This window comes from Antedon bifida, chromosome 1, assembly GCF_963402885.1.
Source record: "Antedon bifida chromosome 1, ecAntBifi1.1, whole genome shotgun sequence".
Taxonomy (NCBI): domain Eukaryota; kingdom Metazoa; phylum Echinodermata; class Crinoidea; order Comatulida; family Antedonidae; genus Antedon; species Antedon bifida.
The window spans coordinates 13,297,374-13,314,037 of NC_136226.1; the positions used below are offsets into that span (position 1 = coordinate 13,297,374).

General features: G+C 34.9%; 2 protein-coding genes across 2 annotated transcripts in view; both read right to left on the reverse strand.

The window, feature by feature from the left end:
* LOC144843019 (dynactin subunit 6-like) overlaps positions 1–16,664 on the reverse strand; it is a 30,249-nt gene that overhangs the window by 13,064 nt on the left and 521 nt on the right. The window lies entirely within an intron of this gene.
* Positions 157–16,662, reverse strand: LOC144842932 (AP-4 complex subunit epsilon-1-like). The gene is made up of 22 exons (XM_078699548.1): positions 16,105–16,662; positions 15,867–15,938; positions 15,559–15,682; positions 15,008–15,203; positions 14,666–14,825; positions 14,099–14,265; positions 13,773–13,846; positions 13,509–13,631; positions 10,961–11,070; positions 10,507–10,646; positions 9,819–9,928; positions 9,273–9,388; positions 8,937–9,149; positions 8,181–8,264; positions 7,863–7,977; positions 7,627–7,774; positions 7,013–7,184; positions 6,490–6,600; positions 5,539–6,282; positions 5,221–5,423; positions 4,680–4,834; positions 157–4,311 (listed from the first exon to the last, which is right to left on the reverse strand). The coding sequence occupies exons 1-22, from the start codon at positions 16,234–16,236 to the stop codon at positions 4,157–4,159; spliced, it is 3,624 nt and encodes a 1,207-aa protein (XP_078555674.1). The 5' UTR covers positions 16,237–16,662; the 3' UTR covers positions 157–4,156.

Consider the following 16,664-nt stretch of genomic DNA (forward strand, 5'->3'; position numbering starts at 1 on the left):
ATGGTCAATCAATTGAATATACCGATAGTGCCCATTTATGATTACAACTTGCACATGGTCATTAATTGAATATCATTTATTTTAAGCATGAATACGATCAATATATTCATATTGGAGCGACAATAAACAAGACGTAAATATTTAATAAACATTATGAATATGATCTACATCACCTGATATGGATTTGAGTAAACAGGGAACTAGATCTACCAGGTTTTAGCCAGTATCATCTTGCAATGCAGTTAATAATCTACAATGTACATGAAGGGAAAATAATTAATAATTTATTGTATCTATATCCTGTAGTACAAGACATATGCCTGCAATTCTTGTACCATTAATGCTAACACAAATATTCTAACTAATAGGCAATCCCAATAATGGAGAAATAAGTACGCTACCTCCTGCATACAAATTTCACCTGTCTGAACATATGATTATTGATTGTCACACGTACAGTACTCTGTTGGTGACACGATCAAGCCTATTCACACTTTATCATACATGCTAAGGTCGAGGTCAAAGCATAAAAATACATTAAATCAAAAGCATGCAGTTGCATACTTGATTTTTCTGCGTTTTTATAACCATGACTAAACGGAGTTAGAAGTGTGTTAATGGATCTATATTTATTTTATTTTACATATTAATATCACCTGGAATGGGAAAACTATGCTTTTAAAATGTAAAATATTAACAAACTGTGTAAAATTTCAATGCAATTATTTGTATTCTCAAAGAAAATTTTAAAAAAAAAAGCACTTTTCGAAACTAGCCATATGAGGGGATCCAGAATATATACGGTGGAGAACTAACATACAATATTACAGTTTGTCAGATATAGATATCAAAAAGTAGTTTATAATTTCATTTCAGCTGTCAAAAGGGGAAGACCACGCGCTACCCTACTGCCTCAGGGGCAGTAGCAGGACTATTTTAAGGGGTTGCCCAAGAGTCCAGGTAGGCTGTAGATAAATAAAAAAATATGCTGACCACCGGTAAATTGTGCGCGGTATTGTTGACTGCTGGTTAATTTTATGCTGCAGTCTGTCAATTTACATATAGGCTCTTCCAACCCTGGATCTAATTTTAATTTAGTGGCAGAAAAAATATTTAGTATGAAATTAAGGGTGTTGCCTGAGCAACTGGGGCTACACCCCTGAATTGTTTTCCATTTAAATACACTTTAAAATTTGTTATTCTATCTACAATAATAAAATCATACAATAATTTCATAGAAAGGAAAGCATATTATAATTTAGTGTATCCTATCCTAGTATATACTCAGCTTGAGTCGATATCTCAATGTATACTCTAACTACACTTTGAATATATTCATTTGATAAACTTGTTTGCTCATCGATCAATAATGTGTCGGTAAGGCAATATTCAACATCAGGCTATGTTAGAATAAATCTCCAAATCACTATCCATCAATCAGGCAATGTGTATCTTGATATGTTTGTTATAATAAGTAGTTTCATTATCATTGATTGCATACTGCTGGTTCACATGAACTTATGTGAAATAAATTTCATTCATGGAGGTATTTTATGCTTCTATTTTATAATTTCGATTCTTAACTTCCAGGTCCTGTACAAAATTGAATCACCATTTTTAAATGGACAATTTGGTTGAAATTCATTACCTACACAGCTGCCGGCACTGAATGTGTTTATAATCATATTAACCAATCTTTGAACTAACAATACTTTCTAAAAACCATTTGGTCATGCCTTAACTACAACTTTTGTGAGGTTTCCAATTCTAAAGACCTCCATCCTAAACAAAAAGACAATCATGCATTGCCTCAGATAATTACATTTAAGCTGGTAGCCATGCTTGGAAGGCTGTTCTTGTGTCATAGGCAAAGTCTGTAATACAGAAAGTATATGCACAGTATCACAAGTACATCTTATTCTGTTAAGGTTAGGCATATTGCCTATGATACAGGTGTCACATGTGATTGCTGTTCTTGTGTCATAGGCAAATTCTGTAATAATACAAGTATATCCACAGTATCACATATACATCTTATTCTGTTAAGGCTTATTGCCTATGATACAGGTGTCACATATGATTTGCCTATGATACTGATTATAAATTATAGATACAGTGCCAAGAATGAGCTACAATATTCATATGCAGTGCAACAATATAAATATTGTTATAATCATTCTTTGTGCACTCTATTGATTTTGTTGCCACTTTCGCACAATCATACTAGTCAATATAAACAGCATATAAATGATTTACGTTTACATATCATACATGGTTAATCTATTACGAAGGTCACATCAAACAATAAAGGGGAGGCATAAAAACAACGCTAGATGGGATCAAATAATTCTACCAGTCTGAGGTGTCAAAATTAGTAGGACACTCTAAAAAGGAAACAGGAGCATGCGTCATCTATAAAACAGATGGCTGGAATCTCACCCAATATTATTAAACCAATAGGAAGTCTGACAAGTTTATAACTGTACTGTAATAATCCTCTATTTTTTGGATCATAAAAAGAGTTCAATTTCCATGCAAATTTAACTGATGATACTAGCCACAGCTTCTTTATAGTATGATAGATGCAATTTGCTTATGGCGCCGGCAGCCAATGTATATATATTGCATTGTAATCAATATAATGAAATTAATTAATACTGTACTACAGCCTAGTCAGTTCAAAGTGCAAGGTAAAGTTTTAAATAGACAAAATGGTTTCTTTAATTAGCAATTGTCATTATCAATCCATACTCTTATTGATTTAAGACCCTGACATTAGTTCAATATATAGAGGATTATCAATACATTATAATTTATTTGACCTTTTTTATATAATACAAAATAATTGGTGTTTTTAGGCTTTTCATGATTTTTTGACATAGTTTAATGCCTGGTTTTAAGGTTTTTTTGCACTACTGCAAGGCCCCTTGAGCTCCAGGCCCCTGGGTTTGGCCAGTGAGCACTCATATGCGTTACGCCACTGTTTTCAGTTCAATGCATTACAAGATATGATAAAATGTACAGAGTAAAGAAATATTAATCAAATCATAACTTTGAAATTCACATTTCTTCATAAATGGATAAACTGAGTAATTAATTTATTTGTAACTGATTATTTGTATCATTATCCTTTGTTACATTATATTAATTCTCAAAGATTGGCTAAAACATCAGACATTTTTATGCTTTCGGCGACACTTTATTCAGCGACACAAAGTACTGTCGTAGCGAACCAGCGAGCAGTTTATCTAAAACACTTGATTGTTTTTATAGTTATATTTTTATTTATTTTCCTTTTTATATTATTGTTCTTTTTTTCTATATTAGATTATTAATATCAACATATCAAGAAACATCAGTATTGTATAATACTGTATATATGAGCAAATTTATGATACACTAAATTATGTATAGATTTTTTGCCAATTTTTTAACCAAAACAATTTAACACAACCTGTTGACTGGGTTTTGACCATTGGCTTCCTGCCTTTAATCCACCCTTGAACCTGAATTAACTGCAAATCCAACTACACTATTTGTTGAAAATAGATGACTGAATTTCAGAGGATAAGAAAAAAAATACAGTATGAGCTGTGATAATGGACAGGTCATAATATACAAAATACAGTATTCATTAATTATAATCAATAATAATATGCAAAAAGTCTGTTTATATATACTCTATTACTATACTATACCTTTACATTCATGTCTAATGTAAACAATTTTGATAGTACTCTGATTGCCTAATAGATGTATATAATTAATTCATCAGTTATTACACTATTTTAAGTATTGCTTATCAAATGTAATTATTTCTAGATAGCTAATACCGTTAGGGCCTACAACAGGTTGATACGATGTTCAGACTGCTGGAATTAAAACACTACACTAAAGTTTCTTGGCTTAGTGTTTTCATGATTTTGAGAATATTATGAGCATTATTAACATCTATAGTGTTTTCTATTTGGTTTAAAATGAGACTTCCCAATTTTCTTTTATGAGTAATAGTTGCACATGGGTTATGATTGGTTAAACGTTTAATTTGTTTTTACAATCACCAATTATTAATTCATCTTTATTGGAGGGTTTGTTTTTTTTTCAATTCAAGAGGTTTTTTTTAACATCATATGTTCCTAATTAGAAAGACCTGATACTACTTGAACAATTTCTTAGTCTCCTGAACCAGACATTCTGCCAGTAGTTTGCTAGTTGTTCTGAACCAGAGCTGGATGGATTTCACATTGAAATTGACATGAAGTAAGCATGGAGTGGAGTCTAATATTGACCCCGATGCTATACCTTCTTCACCTGAAATTGAAAGAAATAAAAGTTTTTTTAAACCTTTGTCTGGGAAATATAGTATGATTAAGCTTTAAAAGCAATCAAGCAACTCAACAATGGTTATTAATAACAATGATAATAATTCTAAAGCTCTGTCTACACTATCAAACTTTATGTGACAAAAAAATCTGATGTGCACATATATGGACATGGTGACATCATATCACTACCATATTTGGGCACATCACACTTTTTTGTCAATCTAATGTGATAGTGTAGACAGAGCTTACTACTAATATCTCTCTTCACTGTTTTGGAGTTATTTCCTTTTCCTATTTACCAATAATCAGTAGATTAAACCATTGACGAAAAAAATCCTGCATGATTTAACTTGCCTATAATTTGCACCTGGTGAAAGTTAAGCTTTGTGGTTAGCGCTTCTAGTAACTGCTCAATATTTTTCCATCTACTTTTCTCAATGTTTAACTTGCTTTCAAGCATTGAACTCTGCCACTTTTTACCAAACTCATCTGTAGTAAGTTGCAGAGGCCTAAAATCAAAGACATAGTTAGTTGTAGAAATTGTTAATCTTAAAGTTTATTTTACATGCCTTTGGATAGACAATGAAAATGGGGTAAGTATATTTCTACTATAAAATATCAGTTACCAGCATGAAATTCTATGCTGTAGAATTTTTTACAGTATATAGGTTTTCTATCTGTCTCATTAAGAACATGGGAGGATCCAGGATTTTTCAAAAGGGAGAGTGTTAACATTATAATATTCTGTCAAAAAGAGATATCAAAAAGCTGGCAAAAGGCTGGAGCACATTCTCAAAATGCAACCCCTGGACACATCCAACAAGGTTCTCTCAATTTATTATTGGTTGGTGGAAATAGAACACATATGGGCAGCAATATTGGCAGGCATATTTACCTGATAAAATCTGTTAAAGTGATATCAGTTGAGAAAAACAACTTCTGTTGTTTTTTATTAGTATCTCGGAAACACAGATGACCTCCTAAGTTCATGTTTAATGACGGTGATTTATACTTGAAATATATAGCTATATTTTCTACTGAACTAGGGGGTAAACTCTCCACACTCCATTTATTTATTTCTTGGTCATTTATAGAACACTGAAAATAAAAAGAAAGTATATCAACATGACAGCTCAGTACAGTATATGTCTACCATACAATTTGTTTTAAATAGTTTACAGTGAAATAAGTAAATAAATGACACGAAATTTACCTTTAGATTACTGGGACAGTTAAGTGTAATTTCAATATCCATCACGTTAAAATTTCTGCTTTTGTTGACTAAGAAGAGAAGGACTACAAAACAGTCTGGCTTCCAAATTCTGCACATTCTTAAAGACATGACATCATTCATACACAACTCATGATGCGTTGATGACGAAGGGTAACATTTTAGAGATTCTGGGATCGCTGGTATGACATCATCATCCTTGTCTAATAAATGTGTGTGGTTGTTTATTGATAAATTAGCATTTGGAGTTATTGCACTCTTTTCAGATTCAGCTAAATACATCAAATCTGGTAAAGATTTGTCAATTCTACCTATTGCACCAGAATCTGGCATATTGGCTATACTATTTTGGTTTGTATAATCATTTTGCTTTGGTATATTAATCTCTTCGACAATGTTCATATTTTCTTCAATATTCAGCTGTTTGTCTGTATGTGATGCATTAAACAGATTATGTGGAATATTATAAGTAGCATGTGGCATATCATCATGTGACACAAAATCTAAATCATGTGATATCCTGTTGTTTTCATGTGATTTCATAGTTTCATCATGTGAGTGTTGACTCTTCTCATGTGATGCATCCTGTTCATATGACTCAGGATCAAGTTTTCTGTCATTGTCAAGATCAAGAAGATTTAAATCGGTAATCATGGTAACGTCTTTGTCTAGCAAACGATCAGTATTTCGATCTACTTCATCCAATGATCGAATTGAAATGCCATTCTGAAAAATGTATAACTTATTTAATAAATATACCTAAAGTAAAACCATTATTACAGTACTTGAGCTGTGGTAATAAAACAGTAGTATACTGTAAATAATATTTTTCTTATTATGAACAGCAATATGCTATACAAACTAAAATAGATTACACTATCTATTTCATGATACAAGTGTACTACTTAATACAAAATATGTCATCATACTTACCTCAACCTGTTGGTTTGACATTCCACCAAATAGTTTATCTGCTAAAAATTGTTTTTCTTGATTGGTGACTGATTCCTCACTTTGTATTGCTGATGCAGAAGCTGAACTCAACTAAATAAAACAAATATATAATATAATGTATCGTAATTATATATAGAATAAGCCACTTTTAACTTTCAACCTGCCTAGGACTCACTTTAGTTATCCATCTTCAGGACCCAACAAGTGTTCTTATATAGGAGGTGTTCCTTTAATAGGAGTTTACTGTGGTATTAAGACATACATTGCCCCTTGTAAGTGTCCACTTAATAGGGTGTTCCCTGAATAAGTGTTGGGCTTGGGTAAAATGAGCAGCATTTCATTTATTTGTTCAACATAATGTCTAATCAAGTCAATCAAGCTCTATAGGTCACAAGCCAGAAGTCCTAGATTTGTTTTCCCCCCAAATTACAACATAATATACAATTAGTTAAAATTCATAAAAACGAATACATTTCATGGATCTACAACAATTAATACTAACCATAGCAGGGGTTTTAACTTTGCTCTTGGACATTGGTTGAAATACAATTGGATCTTGATTAGAAATATCTGTGTTCGATTCAACCTCAGTACTAGTCTTTGTAACAGACATCTTCACATAGCCTTTCTTGTTCCAGACTTGTCTAACACCTCCTAGCTGCAAACTGTCAGTGCTGCGGATAATAACATAAACACTTACTTATATTACTAATAAGTACTTTTTTTCAGTACTGTATCTCAGTACTGTATCTCAGTACTGTATCTCAGTACTGTATCTCAGTACTGTATCTCAGTACTGTATATCAGTACTGTATCTCAGTACTGTATCTAAGTACTGTATCTCAGTACTGTATCTCAGTACTGTATCTCAGTACTGTATCTCAGTACTGTATCTCAGTACTGTATCTCAGTACTGTATCTCAGTACTGTATCTCAGTACTGTATCTCAGTACTGTATCTCAGTACTGTATCTCAGTACTGTATCTCAGTACTGTATCTCAGTACTGTATCTCAGTACTGTATCTCAGTACTTTATCTCTCTCCAGTAAAAACATCTCCAAATTATAGTTTATAAACGAAGGTTTGGTAATGTTTGATAGTGTAGACTGTGGTTACCTTTCATCATGTTTTGATGAGTTATCTGATCCCTGTGTTGATGTGTTGTCCAATATATTGAAACTTTTTGGTGGTGTACTGGTGCTGGCAAGAGATGTAGTGGGACTTTGGTATGGTTCGAACTTAAGACCACCGAGCAGTGTCGCACCTGTAATTAAAAACAATATATAACTTCCTTGTATAGAATAGATGTGGACAGTTATATGGCATTTTTATCTTATTTATTTTAAACTTACTAACAACTCTTCTATTGCGTTCAGTGTGTCTTTGTTGTCTTGGTATGTACGGGGTAGCCCCTTCATCCAATGCGTCACTTACATATTCATCTAAGAAAGACAACGTGCTATCTACCTGAAAAGTGTAATTAACATTAGATAGCATAAACATTGGGTAAAAAAATAGATTAAATATTATGTTATTAGAACTATGAGGAGATATGGCTTATGCCTGTGTATCGTATCATGATGAGTACTACTGTACTGCTGTATCTCATCTGCCACGCCCTATGATCCTCTAGGTCATGGGACAACTAGAACTAGAATTATGTAAGTTACCTCATTTGCTAACTGTTGAGTTGCTAACCCTACATTTTCAACTAATTCAACATCTTGGCAAAGTTCCTTCAATTCAAATATTCTCTGAAAAGTTAGATTGAACGATTTAAATATAAAAACACATGTATTACTACACAGAAAAATACTTATTATTACCTCCGTCAAGGAGGTTATGTTTTCACCCCTGTATGTTTGTGTGTGTGTGTGTGTTTGTGTGCCTGTGAACAGCCTGGAGGCCACAGTTTTTATCCGATTCTCACCAAATTTGGCAACAATGATCTATGCCCCAAAAGTTCGGACGAGTTCGAATTTGAGGGGGAAAGGTCATAGGTCAAGGTCACAACTAACAAAAAACTATTTTAATGCCTAGAGACCACAGTTTTTATCCGATTCTCACCAAACTTAGCCACAATGATCAATGACACATCATATAATTGTGGTTAAATTTTGAAGGGTCAGGGTCAAAGATAAAGGTCCACAAAAAACTAAAAAAAACGAAATAAAAAAAAAAAAAAAACCTCAGTGGGACTTGAACCAGCGATCTCAACTGTGAGAGGCTGGATACATAACCATTACACCACACTGTCATCGACAACTTTGTAGTGTGCAGTTAACATATTTACACTTAGAACTAATAAAAAAAATGTAAAAAAAAAATATTCAGGGGGCATTTTATGTAGGGAATTTTACAGTAGGCGGAGGTTTGTACTCTCGGAGTACCCTCTAGTTATTTAATAATATTATTTTTTAACATACCTGTCTTGTTTCTACATTGCTTGTATTCATTCTGTTCTCCAATACTTCAGGAATTTGTGTAACTTTTGATTTGCACAGAACCTTGCCTAACGAAGTTACCAGCCAAGGGGAATGCATACTACAATCCGTGCCAGCTGTTAAAAGTTTGCAGAGAAGATCAAGGACTTCTTGGACAGGGGCACCAATCTCAGGCTGCCAAAATTCACCAACAACCTGGGGAAAATGGATTTCTATACTGTTGTAGTCCGAGAGATCTATTGTATTTTTCTAAAACCTTTTAGTATTACAATTGTAGTAAATGTGACTTATTTGTATTTGTCATATTATCAGACTTACCCACACAGCAATTTGAAACAATGCTTGTGATTGGATAGTAGTAGCACACAGTAATTGATAGTACACTTGGAGGGCTTGCATGTGGACAGCATCAGCATCTTTCCATCGACCTATATCTAAATAATAAAAACATCACTTCAGTAATAGATTGTGTTTAGTCATTACTCGTATAGTATGCACTATACAAAATATAGTGTTATTGTATAAAAGTTTGCATGGCAATATCAAATGTTGATATAAAGTTTGCACCACATATATTTAGTAAAAGAACTGTTGTGTTTCTCGACGTTTCGATTAATATACTTTGAACCTTGAGCATTCTCACTCCTGAGGATGATCAAAGTATATTGATCGAAACATCGAGAAACACAACAGTTCTTTTCAACTAAATATATGTAGTGTACCGCAAACTTCATATCAATATAGTGTTATTGTCGTTGCAATCCATCACTGTTTTTATCCAACAAATTTGAAATTTCAATGAAATACATCCAACTTCTTTTTTTAAAGAAATAAAAAAGGCCTTATGTTTATATATTTCATTACCTTTAATTTGAGTGATAACTTGATTCCTCTGTTGAACATTCACCTGGTCACCAGCTATAAGTAATACTTTATTGATTGTGTCTACATACCACATACAGTTCTGACCATAAGTGAACATCCATAAGGTACAACAACAAATAAATTATGATGCAAAAAAATACCTATTGAAATTTATGCTTGGAAATTTATTTCGGTTTCAAGTTTTTGAGAACATTACAGCGTTTCATTAGGCTTTTATTGTTTGTTAAAAGTTGTTACACCAGAAAATTCCATATGTTTAACCTCATTAAGAGTGCAGAAACACTACATCAACCACTTATATATCATTCACTCTGACCACAGGGTTAATCCATGATACAGAATAGTCTCCCTTCCGCAGTTGTAAATTCAACAAGCGTTTTTAACTTGAAGAACAAGAAATCTTTATAAACTATGGCACGATCGACGATATTTAACGTAGAAACGGAATCATGCATGTGCATACAATTCAAGAACTGATACTGAACTGATGTAGGAGTCTTGAATAAGCCTATTATCAGAAATATTCTGAAATAACACACTTATATTTTATTCACACTGATAAAACTACTGAGACTTTCTTGCAAATATTCTTGTACTTATTTGACGATTACCTCTAAATTATAACTTATTTCTCCATGCCCTAACATACACCAATCATAAAGGATATTTGTTTGCCATTTCAAAGATTCTTTGTAAAAGGGTTTTCTTAATGTAGACATCCTTATTGTTTTCCAAATATTCCAGATACTGGTTACAGATGACATCAACATTACTTGATTTACACATCTTATACAGAAGCTCTAATGTCTAGATATAAGACACAAAATAACTTTTAACCAAATACTATCAATTCATAAATATATAAATATATTTGTGTATAAATGTTTTTATTTTTAGTAAGTTGTACCAAGGCAATCTAACAACAGGGAGGGTGAACTCCGGCGATCAAAGGGTTTACTTGTGGCTGTGACACGATCATTTCCATGCCCAACAGTACAATACTGTTGGTATTTGTCGCAGCCAGAACTAAGATCAAAGGACTGTTCCTATCTTGGCAAGGTGAGCTTAGTGTCCCGTTGTTAGATTACCTTATTTGTACACCATATTATATAATAACTTACCTTAATTTGTATTGTGTTATCTGAATCATTCAGACAGTCAATAACCATCATCTGATGTTTACCTGCATGTGTGGCGTCTACTTGCACAATACAGCTTAATGCAGTAATACCTACAAACAATTTTAGTTATATATCATTAGAAATGAATACACAATAGGTGTAGGTGGCGTAAACAGGAAAACTGGCAATCCTGGAGATTCTTAATGGGAAAGCCTGGGTATTCCGCCTGGGTATTCCAATGGGAAAGCCTGAGTATTCCAATAGGAAAGCCTGGGTATTTCAATGGGAAAGCATGGATATTCCAATAGGAAAGCATGGATATTCCAATAGGAAAGTATGGATATTCCAATGGGAAAGCCTGGATATTCAAATGAAAAAGCCTGTATTCAAATGGGAAAGCCTGGATATTCCAATGGGAAAGCCTGGATATTCCAATGGGAAAGCATGGGTATTCCAATGGGAAAGCCTGGGTACTCCAATAAAAAAGACTACAGACTCCAATGGGAAAGCAAGGAAACCCCCAATGGGAAAGCAAGGAAACACCCAATGGGAAAGCAATGAAACCCTCAATGGGGAAGCAAGGAAACCCCCAATGGGAAAGCCAGGAAACCCCCAATGGGAAAGCAAGGAAACCCTCAATGGGAAAGCAAGGAAACCCTCAATGGGAAAGCAAGGAAATCCTCAATGGGAAAGCAAGGAAACCACCAATGGGAAAGCAAGGAAACACCCAATGGGAAAGCAAGGAAACCCTCAATGGGGAAGCAAGGAAACCCTCAATGGGAAAGCAAGGAAACCACCAATGGGAAAGCAAGGAAACACCCAATGGGAAAGCAAGGAAACCCTCAATGGGAAAGCAAGGAAACCCTCAATGGGAAAGCAAGGAAACCCCCAATGGGAAAGCAAGGAAACCCTCAATGGGAAAGCAAGGAAACCCTCAATGGGAAAGCAAGGAAACCCTCAATGGGAAAGCAAGGAAACCACCAATGGGAAAGCAAGGAAACACCCAATGGGAAAGCAAGGAAACCCTCAATGGGAAAGCAAGGAATCCCCTAATGGGAAAGCCAGGAAACCCCCAATGGGAAAGCAAGGAAACCCTCAATGGGAAAGCAAGGAAACACCCAATGGGAAAGCAAGGAAACCCTCAATGGGAAAGCAAGGAAACTCCCAATGGGAAAGCAAGGAAACCACCAATGGGAAAGCAAGGAAACACCCAATGGGAAAGCAAGGAAACTCCCAATGGGAAAGCAAGGAAACCACCAATGGGAAAGCAAGGAAACCCTCAATGGGAAAGCAAGGAAACCCTCAATGGGAAAGCCAGGAAACCCCCAATGGGAAAGCAAGGAAACCCTCAATGGGAAAGCAAGGAAACACCCAATGGGAAAGCAAGGAAACCCTCAATGGGAAAGCAAGGAAACTCCCAATGGGAAAGCAAGGAAACCACCAATGGGAAAGCAAGGAAACACCCAATGGGAAAGCAAGGAAACTCCCAATGGGAAAGCAAGGAAACCACCAATGGGAAAGCAAGGAAACCCTCAATGGGAAAGCAAGGAAACCCTCAATGGGAAAGCAAGGAAACCACCAATGGGAAAGCAAGGAAACTCCCAATGGGAAAGCAAGGAAACCCTCAATGGGAAAGCAAGGAAACCCTCAATGGGGAAGCAAGGAAACCCCCAATGGGAAAGCAAGGAAACCACTAATGGGAAAGCAAGGAAACACCCAATGGGAAAGCAAGGAAACCCTCAATGGGAAAGCAAGGAAACCCTCAATGGGAAAGCAAGGAAACCCCCAATGGGAAAGCAAGGAAACCCTCAATGGGAAAGCAAGGAAACCCTCAATGGGAAAGCAAGGAAACCTCCAATGGGAAAGCAAGGAAACCCTCAATGGGAAAGCCAGGAATCCCCTAATGGGAAAGCCAGGAAACCCCCAATGGGAAAGCAAGGAAACCCTCAATGGGAAAGCAAGGAAACCCTCAATGGGAAAGCAAGGAAACCCTCAATGGGAAAGCAAGGAAACCCCTAATGGGAAAGCAAGGAAACCCCCAATGGGAAAGCAAGGAAACCCTCAATGGGAAAGCAAGGAAACCCCCAATGGGAAAGCAAGGAAACACCCAATGGGAAAGCAAGGAAACCACCAATGGGAAAGCCAGGAAACCACCAATGGGAAAACAAGGAAACCCCCAATGGGAAAGCAAGGAAACACCCAATGGGAAAGCAAGGAATCCCCCAATGGGAAAGCCAGGAAACATCCAATGGGAAAGCAAGGAAACCACCAATGGGAAAGCAAGGAAACCCCGATGGGAAAGCCAGGAAACCCCCAATGGGAAAGCAAGGAATCCCCTAATGGGAAAGCCAGGAAACCCCAAATGGGAAAGCAAGGAAACCTCCAATGGGATAGCCTGAAAACCCCAATGGGAAAGCGAGGAAACTCCCAATGGGAGGGCATGGAGACTCTAATGGAAAATCCTGGAAACCCTAATGGAAAAGCATAAAAACTCTATTGGGAAACCTGGATATTCCATGACAAATCTGGAGGCTTTCAATAAACTTACCCAAATATTTAAGATTGTGATTAGTTGATTTCAGGAATTTATCAATACACTTGGAGCATGCTGCCAGCATTTCCTGCGTGCATTCTATCTTTGTTATCGTCATAATACATTCATACTGTAATGCTGTGAAAAATCAATTTATGAATTTATCATCAAAAGCAAAATATTTCGCTTCAATATATACACTTGCAAATCAAATTTAACCTTGGATATTTTTGTGTACTATTTTGAATTTCAGTCAAATGTAAATAGTTTATTGTTTACCATAAGAAATGGAACTGGATTGCTTGGTTTGTTGTAGAACATCACACAGAACATCATGCATCAAAGAACTAGTCCTGTTATCAATAAATAATATATCAATCCAATTACTCTTTGATTTTACTTTCCTCAACTCATCTTCTTCTTCGACAGACAGAGAAGACAGTCAAATGTAAACAGTGCAAACAATTACCAATGTGTCATGTTAGGATGTTGAAGAACAAATCTTTTGTGTGTGTAGTTGGGCTTGCTGATTGAGATATTTGGTCATTTTAATTTGCCATTTCAAACCACATTACATTTTTAAAAATCCACATAAAAGAACTTACTTTTGATCTCCTTGTCCTAATATGGACAGCATTTTGAGAATGTTAATTTGAGTCCATGGTGCAGGGATGCCATTAAAGTTAAAATCTTGATGTAGCTTATGATGTACAATTTGATGCAGAATCTTTACAAGGCTGGGTACAATATCTTTGTACTTCACATAATCTTCCTATAAATACAATCAATAGATGACCATTTTGTTTAGATTGAGATCTCTGTTAACATAACTTCGACTGCTAGCAACTAAAAATTAAAACCAATTTTTTGGAAAACCAATATTTATGGGACATTTCTATTCAGTAAAAACACTTCTTTGGGAGAGAGCCCTATTAAGTGGAAACTTATCTGTGAAACAATCAAGGGGAAATGTATCTTTTAACACTATTTGAGTATTAAAGGTGTCCCCTTAATAGGGGTTATACTGCATTTTAAGTTAAGTTCCTTATTCCATGAGTGTATTGTTCATCATACCCGTAAAGCTAAAACTCCACTCTTAACATATTCTTGAGAGCACAGTGAATAGGTATTTAAGTGATATAAGCTTTATTTATACAAAATACAACTAATACCTTTATAAAGAACTTAAAGACATGTAAAGCAGCCGACATTACAGCAGGTTTTGAATCACACAAAGCCTTTTTAAATAATTCGTAACTCTGAACCATTAACATTGGTGACTTTCGGTAGAATGAAAACAGCGCCATCACAGCTTTCTTTCGTACAACATCCCTAAGTGATATAACATACAACGGTAATTATTATTATCATTATTATTATTAACGTGTAAATCTTTTTTATTGCATTATCTTTGCTGATGATAATTTATCCACACCTTTATACAGTATATTATGCTTTTTGGATTACCGCTGGGTGGTTTATATTATATATTCATCTTTCTGTTAACCATTTACCTTGGATGAGTGCTAAGGTTCTCAATAAGTGGTAGAAGGACTGGAATCATGTCAGCAGTGCCCAGGTACGAGACTGCTGTCAGTGCCATGCACACTTCTAGAAAGTTAGTGCTCTTTAGATCACGTTGAAAGGTATTCACCATTAGTACCAACAGCTCATGATTCTCATGTAACAGTACACATATTGCTAAGTATCCTGATACAGTTTAAAAACAAATTGTTTATTCATTAATGACAACGTACACTTAAAAACTACTGTATATTGGTACCTGGAAATGGAAACTAAAACTTAAAGATAAAATTAGTACTATTTTCATCCAGACATATGTTGCACAACTAATCTGATTTGTTTGATTATACAGCACCATTTTTAAAGAGGATGTAAAGAGGTTGTAAAGTTACCCTATTATTAGGGTAAATTATGATGAAAAATAAACAGAGTAGACAGTCTTGAATTAATCATTAAGTTGGGTTATCTAGGCCACACCTCCAGCCAGCACACAACATCCATAACATTGTGCTTAATAAGTAATACTGTAATTGAGATTTACCAATTCGTTTTTCTTGTAGATTTGCTTGTTGAGATAATTTAACAGCATGAATATGGCACGCTGTTGTGTCATGCCCAAGCATCTCACAGTATAGTATACGAACAATGTACTCCTTGATCTTGTGCTAAAAAATAAATTAAATTATATAATCCTAAAAAATAAAATTGTATTCAGCAAGAGCAATAGATTAAACTCAACAAAGAAAAAGATTAAATAAAAAATAATATAAATCACATTGTACTTTTTGAGACTCTCTAAGTTGAAGGTCTACATTTAAACATAAAATTAATTAATAATTATTCATTTACCACTCCATTGTCTGGTTGAGACAGTTTCTTTTTCAAAAGATCAATTTGCTTTTCAATAATTCTGTCAACTTCCTGCAAAAAAAAAAAGAAAAAAAAAAACGTCATCACAAATATACAGCAATAATTTCAATTTAACTTTATTTAAACATTGAGGCCCTGATAAATGCATGTTTGTTCTTTTCTGGGGCTATATTACAGAAAAAATAATTATTAGGCTTTTCTAGAAGCAGACACTAACCACTTTTCCTGATCGCTTGACTGTTTGCAATAATTGATCAAAACCTGGTGAAATATCCAAATTCCGTGGACCAAAATTTCCAGTGAAAAAGTTTGACACAGAATTTAAAGTTTTCTCCATTATATCCGACATGCCGATTACTACTCGCTAGGCCTACTCACAATCATCGCAATCATTTTAATTATTGTATGGCTAAAAATGTAAGCCGAGGCCTAGGCTCAGTTCTTAGTAAATATTAACTGCTCTTTTCCCTGCGTGCACTGCTACTCTGTATGTTAATGTGCACTCTGACTGCCTATCATCGTGTAGGCCCACTAACTAGTCTCTACTAGGGGGACTAGACTAAGCCTAGCTGCCTGGGCTTATAGAGTAGTGACTGACTGACGTTCGTATAATACAATGTCACTTTCAAAGTTCATTGTTAAGTGCAATCCATTGGAGAAGCATTAACACATAATTAGCAATATTTCGCTACTTTTACATTCTACTACTACTCTTCTTCTAGGCTTAGGTCTCTAGGCCCTACATCAGGTTGCTATTTCCGCAGATTCCCCGCGGAC

Excerpts from the sequence above, each read along its gene's own strand:
- LOC144842932 (XM_078699548.1), bottom strand. The coding sequence starts at position 16,236 with ATGTCGGATATAATGGAGAAAACTTTAAATTCTGTGTCAAACTTTTTC. Across the intron at positions 14,266-14,665 it reads TCTTTAAGTTCTTTATAAAG|GAAGATTATGTGAAGTACAA; the intron begins GTATTAGTTGTA and ends TTGTATTTATAG. Across the intron at positions 13,632-13,772 it reads ATCCAGTTCCATTTCTTATG|CATTACAGTATGAATGTATT; the intron begins GTAAACAATAAA and ends GATTTTTCACAG.